Source organism: Trichechus manatus, unplaced genomic scaffold (genome assembly GCF_000243295.1).
Source record: "Trichechus manatus latirostris isolate Lorelei unplaced genomic scaffold, TriManLat1.0 scaffold00061, whole genome shotgun sequence".
NCBI classification, from domain to species: Eukaryota; Metazoa; Chordata; class Mammalia; order Sirenia; family Trichechidae; genus Trichechus; species Trichechus manatus.
In genome coordinates, this window is record NW_004443997.1 from 5,611,996 (window position 1) to 5,622,258 (window position 10,263).

Consider the following 10,263-nt stretch of genomic DNA (forward strand, 5'->3'; position numbering starts at 1 on the left):
CCATACCTCATCTCGTCTTCCACCATTAAAAGAAGAGCTAAAGAGTTTGCTGCTACTGCCGCCCCTTTCAGGAGGCATCTTATTAAAAGTTTTGCTTTTCTGTGCATTGGAGCGACGGGACTGGTTGCTAAAATTTTCATTTTTGGTGTAGGAAGGTTCACGTTTACGATTAAAACGCCTGGATCCATTTGAGCTCTTTCCGTCTGAAAGGAAAAAAAGAAAATTAAGAAATGATCCATGTACTTGGCCAATTTTTTTCCATATCCCAGCAACATTATGTTTAGACAAGGCTGGACAGGCTCTTCCACATCCGCTAAGAAATCTGAGTTTGGGCCAGAACATTAGTGCTTTCAGCAAGACATCACACAGTCAAGGGTTTCTCTGTTTTCTTTTGTTTTACATAATGAAGCCTAAGGAGTCCATCACTCAACACAAATACAATACAGTGTCTAACCAATAGATGTCTCTCTTTTTCACAGTTTAACCACTGCTCTTGTAAAAGTCCATTCAGACAAAGTGACAAGAAAGGGGACAGCCATTCTACATTAGAGAAAAAGTATTTTATCTGGAGACAGGACAGAAAACATTATTCCCCTTTAAATTACTACACCATAGCTAGATTCTATACTGCAAAGGCTTGGCCTAGGCCTCACCACATATACTCAAACCCACTGCCACCCAGTCAATTCCGACTCAAGAGCAAAACAATATTTATCTATGTTCTAGAGGCCAAACTGAGAAGCTATTAAACTGACAGAACAAAAGAAGTTGACCCTTACAAGCATATTAGATCAGCACATATTGTTATATCCTTTTAAAAAATGTTTATTGCTTTTTTTTCCTAAGAATATAGGCTCAATTTTTTAAATCTGGAAGAATATAAAGTTGCCAGTACTCACAGAATATCAGTCTATCAGCGTGTTTAATTTCCTTTTAACCTCATTTTATACTTTTACCATGTTTTATACATAATTAAAAGCATACAAGAGATACTCTCGTCTACTTACTACTCCATGGGCATTTTCATGCATCCCTAGTCTTTCAAAAATGATTAAAAGCTGCACTGTTATTCCACCATATGCTTATGCCATAATATATAACCAATCCCCTATTATTCCACATTTAGGTGGCTTCTAATTTTTTGCTAACTTAAGATATAGTACTTCGAGGCCTGTATATATGATTATTTTGCTATGTTAAATTCTCAAAGTTGGGTTAGCAGATGAAGTTTGATCATTAAAGGCTTTTACATGTCGGCAAGCTGCTTTCCACAACTGTGATACCAGTTTATGTCCTAACATCACTAAGAGAGAATGTCTAGTTCATTACACTCTTGCTAACACTGGCTGAATGAACTGTTTAACTGATGAGTCAAACTGGTTTGCTTTAAAATTGAATTTCTCTGATAATTAGCAACAAACACTCTTTCAATCTGTTAACCATTTGCATTTTGTGGGAAGAGCCTGTGTGTGCTCTCTGCTCAATTTTTTCTACTGGGGAAATGAACTGCACGGATTTTTTTGTCCCAAATTGAACAAAGAACCCTGACCAGATACACGTAACACTTGCCAAAGTATACCTGCTCAAAATAGTAAAGTAACACCTATCTGAGAATTGTATACAACTAAATAACTAAAGAGGTCCCCAAATTAGTCTTTAGCCAAAAATGACTATTTTTTCTTTCTTGTCCCTTCACTCTCTCCATGTTGTCCTACCTCAGTATGGAAATCTGACCAAGTCTGCATACTAACTTAATGGCTTTAAAAGCAAAAACTTGGGCAGAATTGGAAGTTGAAGGATTTTTAATAAAGAAATCCATTAAGCTTACCCTCAAGCTTTAAGGGAGTCGTGGTAGTGGCTTACAAAGTCGAGGGGATTCCAGCATGAGCCTCAAAGTGTTTTCCAAATATAGTTTAATCCTGTTATGTTAAGTATATATAAATATTAATAGAAACATGTCTGGAAAGGATACAAGCTGTTAGTAACAATTACCTTTGAGAACTGGAGCTGTTCACTTTTACCCTATTACCAGTTCACTGGTATCACCCAGATGTGCTTTTAAGGAATTCCTATCCTCAAGCCTCACCTCTAAGATTCTGACTTAAATGTACAGAATCACTGTTCCGTATACTTACTACTAGGGTAATTTTAAAAACTAAGTATTTAGAAGAAACTATTTCTAAACAAGCTTATTTTATAGCAGACTAAATCCAAGATAGAGCAAAGTTTCACAGAAAAGGAAATGTAAGCTTATAAACCAAGTCCAAATGCTGAAAGCAACCATTTCACACTCATAATGTATCAACCTCACAGGATGAATGAGAGATAACGCCATCCTGTCCAAATCTGACCAAATTATGACCTGGGAGTCAAACTAATAGTCAGGTGAGACAGTGGTATAAACAGAACAGATGTTCACAGAAACATAGCCAGGCCAGGCTCACTCCTACCCGTTAGCTTTAAACCCCAGTTAGGGGCAGTGATCAGGGTTTAATCTGAAGTCAGAAGTTAAGAACTACACTTCCGCGTACTACTCAGCAACAGTTAATGTTAAACGTGGTAACAATTAGAAAGTGAAGTTTTAGTTCTCATACAAACTTTGCCTTGTTTCCAACCCATGGAATTAGTTTATAATTAAGATTTCAACATGTACTAATTGGTTTGATAGCATGTTTTGTTATGTATATATTTTCATCACAATAAAATTAAAGATTTCAAATAAATGGAAAATTCAAGAGGATACAGAACCCAGTTAGCTCTTTACCCCTGAAAAATAACCTCAGCCACATGTTCCTGCTTTGCTTTTCTTAACCCCATTCACATCACCTGGTGAGAACCAATGAGGTCTTAGGAAAAGGATGGGCGTATACCGAGAACACATACTCGCCAAACCTCACTTCCCAAGACAGTTTGAGATGATCCTACAGTGGATCCTGACTGTTGCTTTCATACAGAGAACACAAATATGACTAAACAAGAACAACACCTCTCATGGTTTGGTAATGCCAGATTCTACAGTGCAAAGGCTTAAGAAAGTAAGCTGGCACTTGGCAAGAGGGCTGTTTTCATTTCTTCACTCGTTACCACACGGGTAAGGAAACGTTTCATAATGCTTACAAAACTGCTATCTGAAGAACAATGAACCGCTCATTTCTAAAACAGATTACAACAAATAACCACATTACAGATTAATTTTAGCTGCTAAAATCAACTACCCCATCTTGTCTTCTGCTTACCTAAGGGTACGAAGTCAGACATCTCAAGTGAGAGACTAGCCCTTATCTCTAGACACAGGCAACAGGCAGCTAAAGATTGAAGGTACAGTCAGGCTTGGGACTCAGAGATAAAATTCAGAATACTATTTTTTAGATGTTTCTTGCCAGGATACACATGTGAATAACTTGGAGGTAGAATATGTCCTTCCTTCTTTGATAGGAGATAGCAATATGACCAATGAGATGATCCGCTTTAGATTTTGGAAAACAGACAAAAAAAGTTCCCAGGAGAAACACATCGCTGAAAGGTTTAAATCTCAGAGTGGTGGTTCTCAATCCTGGCTGCACCCTAGAATACATGCAGAGACTTTTAAAACTATCAGTGCCCAGGGCTCAAGAGCCCAACCCAGACTTTAAGAATCAGAAAGAATGGCTAAGGAAGGGCCCACACATCCCCATTTTTAAAAAAGGTCCTCAAGAGACTCTGATGCACAGCCAGATTGAGAACAACTGCCAAGAACTACTGTCAAGACACATTCCAAAATGGACAAGACCATTAGTTAAGTTAAATGGCTCAAATCCAGAAATCAGGAGCCCAGAGTCAACAAATAACCAAAAAAAAAAAAAAAAAAAAAAAAAACCAAACCCATTGCCATCAAGTCGATTCCAACTCAGTGACCCTATAGGACAGGGGAGAACTGTGCCATAAGGTTTCCAAGGGGCAAACTGTCATGTCTTTCTCCTGCAGAGTGGCTGGTGGGTTCAAACCTCCAACCCTTCGGTTAGTAGCTGAGCTACTTGACAAATGCAGCCACCAGGGCTCCTAGAGTCAACAAATAAGAGACTTAAAAACTTAATCCAGTGTCTCAATTGTTCCACATTACCCTAACAGAAAGGTTTCTACCAAATAATAGCAGGCATATACCTCAGTCTCTTCCCCCCATTACCAAGCTAAGGGCCACCAATTTTTCAGAGTTAAATCACTTGGCATCATCAACATTTCTAGCTCTAGTTCTGACAGGTGGCACAGCCCAGAGGTCAGAATACCAGCCAGGAAGTTTCTGCTGCTGATTCATGCTGTAATCACAAGCAAGTTGCTTACCAATCATCCAAAGCGGATGACAAGCACCTCTTGAGGGGCAACATATGGCCTTACTGCAGAATCAACTGACAACAAATTGAATTCAGCTGAAACCAGTAATTTGCATGAAGGGGAGAGAGAGGTGGTATCAGGACTGATGCATGTGCCAGTAAGTTACTTGCTTCCTAAGTGAGTTTTTACGAAGTGCTATTTGTAAACATCACCTAAGACTTAGAATTTACTTGGACAAATCACTCTAACCCCTCTAAGCCTGCATTTTCTTGTCTGTAATGTGAGTATATTCTACCCTCCCTCCTCACAGGGTCACAAGGAGTAAGAGAAAACCTCTGTAAAATGCCTACCACAGTGGTTGGCACATAGCTGCTATGACTTGAAAGCCTATTACTAATAAATCCAAATCATTCTGGCAAAAGCACCACTGGACTTCCAACAAAGTCACATAAATCAAGGACTCTAGCCAACAGGCCCTGAAACTCTTATAAGCACTCTAAGTGGTTTTTATTGAAGACTCCAAGTCACCTCAATTTTTCAAAGCCTAAAGGCTTTGAAATCTCCAGGTCCATTTACACCTCAGAGGTATTGTTCAAGGCATACTACCACTAGTAACGTGGCTTCTGGTACCGGAATAACAGGAATAGTGTGAGGACAGTGCTTCATACCACCAACCTCAAAATAACTGCTTCATAATACCTGACCTTCCCTTAACCTCCATAGTAGTACCATCCCCCAGCTAGGGAGATGGAGCAAGAGCCTGGTTCCTGACCAGGTTCCACTGTTTGCTCATAAACTGCCCAGCCTCTCTCTTGCCTCTTTTTACTTTCTTTGCTCTTTTCAAATGACTTTCCCCACCCCCAACCCACCTCTCTCCTCTGGGCTATATTCATGGGATAGTCACTGTAAGTTCTTAGAACTGGATCTTAGCCCTACTGGAATAAACCTGTAGGAATATGCCCAAGAACAGGAATGTCACATGACGTCTTAAGCAATCAGCTGAGGCAAAGAAACTGTAGTATGCCACTCTGGCCGGAAAGATCAAGAAAATCCTAGAGCCAAGTTTCCCTATTTCCTGTGTACAAATAAAGGGCAAACTTAAGCCAGCCACAGGAACAGACTCAAGTATATTAATCATGAAGCTAGGAAGCAAATGACCATTCATAACATACCCAGCTGAGAGAATAGAGACCAAAGGTTTCCCCCCTCCCATCATGTGAGGTAGGAAAGGGAGAAAGGAAAAGAGTGTATCATTCACACAAATATTTAAAAATTGAAAAACTCTTGCTCTTTTTACCTAGACAGAAGAAAGTTATTTTTTACTTCACCCTTCCTGTTCTTCCTTCATCGTTCAACTCAGAAACTCAAGATGCCTAGGAGAATGAAGTGTATCAATCAAGTGTTTAGCCAAATTTTGAAATACTGAAGAAACCTTTTTAAGGAATTATGCTGAACTTGAGTCTTGTATCCTTTGTTAGAGCAGCCATCTAGAAGTCACTGTATTAAGGTCCTGAATGTATCTGTTATAGCAGCACTGGTCTAAGTTATCATGTTTTTAAAATACATACTCTACCCCTCAGTTCAACCTCAAAAATTCACCAATATCCAGAGTTTCCTATTTTATAATCCCTACCTACTCTGCCTTTTAATTTGTTCCTAAATGGAAGCAGTGGATTATGGTTGGTGATGAGCTATTTCTTTAGCTACAAACCCACTCTTCCTTTTTGCAATACATATACACATACACAGTAATAGCTAAAAAGGTAACTTGTCAAGGCAAGTATCGTCAAGCTTTCTGACATTCAACAAAAATTACTGCTACCAGAAGGTACACCGGTCTCTTTCATAAAATCTAGCAAAGTTCCTGTTCATAAGGCAACCCAATATATACTTATAACTCGAGGTCCTTTATGTGAGTTTTTATTTCCCTCCTCAGAAGCTTTCGATTAAGAAAGAGCACAAGTGCTTTAAGTACATTTTATAGTATTTAACTGTAATTAAACAACAACAAAAAAACAAAAGTCACTTTAGGTAGTCAGAATGAACCCAGAAATTAGTATTTATCTATACAACTCTGTTTGAAACGTGACCACTATCAAATAATGCTTTGGTCACACTACAACAGAATTCCGTATCATCCTGCTGGGTAGAATTAGTTCCACTTTAATCAACACCTTCAAAGTCAAGGACATATGAGTAAAATTCCTTAAGTACCTCTGTTTTTGCGTTTGTTTTATTTTGTTTGGGATGTCACACCTTTCACTTACTGCCTAGGAAATAAACTTAAGATATTTATTGCAACTACTCATGAGTGTACTTTAGTGGCATAAACAGGAGCCCCAGAAAAATCAGTTGAGAATTCATATAGCTGGAGAACAAAATTCTTAACTTGACATCAGGAAATAGTGTACAAAAGTTATTTATCAACTACACTGGGAAATATTCACATCACTCTAAACTGGTTCCAACACTGGCCAAGAGGAATGGCTACCTTATAGAAGGATCTGTGACAGAACTATACATACATGTGCAAAACCCCAGAATTAATCTACACTCTACTTTCTGAGAGTCCACACTAATCCCTTGGCTATTTAAAGCATTCTTTTATTATGAAGACAACTGGTCTCCATCTGAGTTCCACAGCAATCTCTAGAAGTCCTTGGCACATAAGATAAATAACTTTGCTATACCCAGCAGGTAAACTCTGAAATCAAATCAGACCTACAATTTTTAACCTTAAAATTTTTTAAACAACTGGGCCTCTGTATATGGTGACTGTTTCCCTCTCTGAACACACACCCATCCACATTAAAAAATCTTCCTCTTACAGTTTAATACAATCACAATACAAAAAACAGCAGAGATTATTACATGGGCTTTGAAGATAGAGACTATCTGACTCCAGACTCTGCCAAATGGCTACCTCATGGCCTCTCAGATTATTCCTTCATCTTTAAATAGGAATAATTTCACCCTTCTGGACAGGTTAGTGCCTAGGGTAGTGATAATAAAGGTAAAAAGAAGTAAAAGCCTAGCCAAGTACCTGGCACGTGGTAAGGCCTCAATAAACGGTAGCTACTATCATCATTATGGTCATAATTTAACATTCGGAGACGTGACTACAAAAATGACAAAATCTTCCCTTTAAGAACGATATCAGAGCCGAACACACGGAAATAGGCATAATGTACATTCGGTGCATAGTAGATGTCAGGTACTCCTCAAAGCCCTTAGTTCTTTTATTTTTCTAGTTAATTCGTATCATTCTATTATCTCCATCTCTATAGATAAGGAAACTCAGATATCTAGTAAACTGTGGAAGTTAAAAAGAGGAAATCCAGAATCTTGCTCTTAATCACTAGCCCAGACTGAAAAAAGCCATTTAGGGATAGGCTCTCTTCAACAGAGGGATGGGACCCGGGGCCAGGTTATTAAATATCAGCTTTGAGTTTGAAAGCCCTTGGGCCCCACCCTCCCCTGTTCAAATTTGAACACTACGAATGCTAACTCAACATTAAAGGGTAGGACATATGATGGTTATAGAAGCGTGGACTGATGAGTCAGATAAAACAGATCTCGGGCTGTAAAGCATGTACTACTGGGCGGCCTTATCGTTTCTGAACCTCGGTTTCCTCATCTGCAAAATGGGGATTAAAAACAGCACGTACTTCACCGAGCTGTTTCGAGTATTAACGCAAGGATTCACGTAAATCTCGCATTACAACGCTCATTAACTGTTAACTGCAAATACTGGGAGCCACGGAGGGAATGAGAGGAAGAAACCAGAGTAGGAAGCGGAGCGTGTCCCTGAGTGACCCCAGGAGACAAGAGTGAGGGCCCATCCTCAGCTGAAGGGCAGTCGCGCCCCGCCCGACACCGTGGGGGCCGCCCTTACCGCTCTTGGGTTTAGACTCGCCGGCCGGCCCCGCCGAGGCGGAGCGAGGCGGCTGTTGCCCTTTGCTGCTGCCCGAAGAGGCGGAGGAGCTGCTGGAGCCGCTGTTCTTGTCCATGTCGGAGGCGGTGGCGGCGGCGCTGGGGGAGCTCTGCGGCATCAACGGGGGCCTTGGCGGCGGCAGCGGTCGGAGCGGAGCGGGTGCGGCGGGGACCCAGGCTCATGGCGTTCGGGGCCGGCGGGGGTCGGCGGAGGCAGCGGTTCTCGGCCTTCATGGCGACATTTTTCCTTGTTTCCTTCCTTGGCTTCTCAAACGGGGAAGAGAAGCGGCAGGCGGGGCTGTGGAGCCCAGTGGCGGTGCTGACGGAGAAGGAGGAGGAGGCCGAGGCTCGGAGGTCCGGGCCGGGCCTGGCGGGGCGGAGGCTGCGGGGGAAGGGGAGATGAGGGAGGGTGTGCGAGCCCCGCCGGCCGGCCGGACACGCTCTCCCACCGCGTGGAGGGAGAAGGCTGGTTGTCTTGGTGTCGGGGACGGGTGTCTCCGACACAGAGACTGACACTCGCCTCAAGCCCGAGGCCGAGCTGCTCCGGGAATGGCGACGAGTCGCCAAACAGCATCTCGAAGAACCCGGATGAACTATATATAGCCAAGTGGGTAGGCGTGGAGGGTTCTGGGAAATGTAGTTTCCGGCCTACGTCTGGCTCCTATGACTCCCCCCATTGAGAGGACGCAAGGGATGATGGGACTTGTCGTTTCCTCTAAAAACTGTTTGTTTTTTGGTCTCGGTACACTAGTAACATATATAATAATATATACTACTAATAATGATACAGCCGAGCATTGGAATACCTGCAGAATTTCTTTATGGACTCGTTTAATCTATTATTTTAATTCTAGTATTAATTGATATATGGCTTTCATTCCATCTCATATTAGTAATAATAATAAGAGTGACGTGATGAGAATACCTTACGTTTAAATATTATTTTACAACACTTCCTCATACCTTATTTCATTGTTCATTCCTTCATTAACAAATTATTGCTAATATCTCATTCCATTGCCAAAAATAATAGTAATCATTGAGTGCTTATTATCAGCAGGCACTGTGCTGTCCTGTTTACATGGGTTATTTCACATTTAATCTTCACAATAACTCGATTTTAAACACCAGGCAGCAGGTTTAGATAATTTACCAAAGATCATATAGCTAATAAGTGATGTTCTCAACCACCTGTTAGATACCGGTTCCCTATTTTACAGATATGGACACTGAGACTTAGAAAATCACATATATACTTTGGAAATCACAATAAGACTAGTCTACTTGAGAGGCATTACTAATTCATCCCTTTAACAGTATGTGTATGTGATCCTATTGAATCTCAGACTACTATGGTTGGAAGGAATCATTTATAATTTCCCAGAGTACTTATGGATGAACCTGTTGCCCTAGAGTCAGTTTCGACTCGGTTCTCATGTAGGGTCGCTATGAGTTGGAATCGACTCGAGGGCAATAGGTACATGCATAAGTATTTTGGAAAATTATAAATGATTCCCTCCAACCATAGTAGTCTGAGATTCAACAGATCACATACACATACTGTTAAAGAGATGAATCAATAGTGCTTTTCAATTAGACTGAACTTATTTAGTTAGAAGTCCATTATGTGCCAAGCACTGTGCTGGCACAAGTAATGCCAATATATATTAAGATTGAGGCGTTTAATAAACTCAGTGTCCTGAGTTAGACAGTTAAGCAAATAGGAAACTATAACACAAGAATGTGATAAGAGCTGTAAGAAAGTTAACTACAAAATGCTGTGCAGTTCTGATGAGAGCAGAGGTTTCACAAGAAAGTACAAACAGTTGGGACGGGCAGAGGAGGGCTTCCCAGAGGTAGCATCACTTGAGCTGGGCATAGAAGGACAAGTGGAATTTCATCAGATAGTCATTGAAGACTAAATAAAGAAACAAACAAAATCCAGGAACTCCTGTAATTGGTCCCTTCTTGATGCTTTTTTAATCAATTTTTTGGAATTAACAGTTTAAAACGGGATAAAAG

At 40.7% G+C, this 10,263-nt stretch overlaps 1 protein-coding gene across 4 annotated transcripts in view; it reads right to left on the reverse strand.

The window, feature by feature from the left end:
- RNF10 (ring finger protein 10) overlaps positions 1-8,840 on the reverse strand; it is a 37,995-nt gene extending 29,155 nt beyond the window's left edge. Inside the window, exons 1-2 of one of the 4 annotated variants that reach the window (XM_004379012.1) lie at positions 8,204-8,840; positions 7-203 (exon numbers count right to left, since the gene is read on the reverse strand). In XM_004379012.1, coding sequence (XP_004379069.1) covers positions 7-203; positions 8,204-8,360 — 354 coding nt within the window. In that variant the 5' untranslated portion in view covers positions 8,361-8,840. Of the gene's footprint in view, positions 1-6; positions 1,920-3,236; positions 3,816-8,203 lie in introns of those variants that run through there. The other 3 variants (XM_023733745.1, XM_023733747.1, XM_023733746.1) reach the window with 3 other exon arrangements.
- Positions 8,841-10,263: the final 1,423 nt, after the last annotated feature.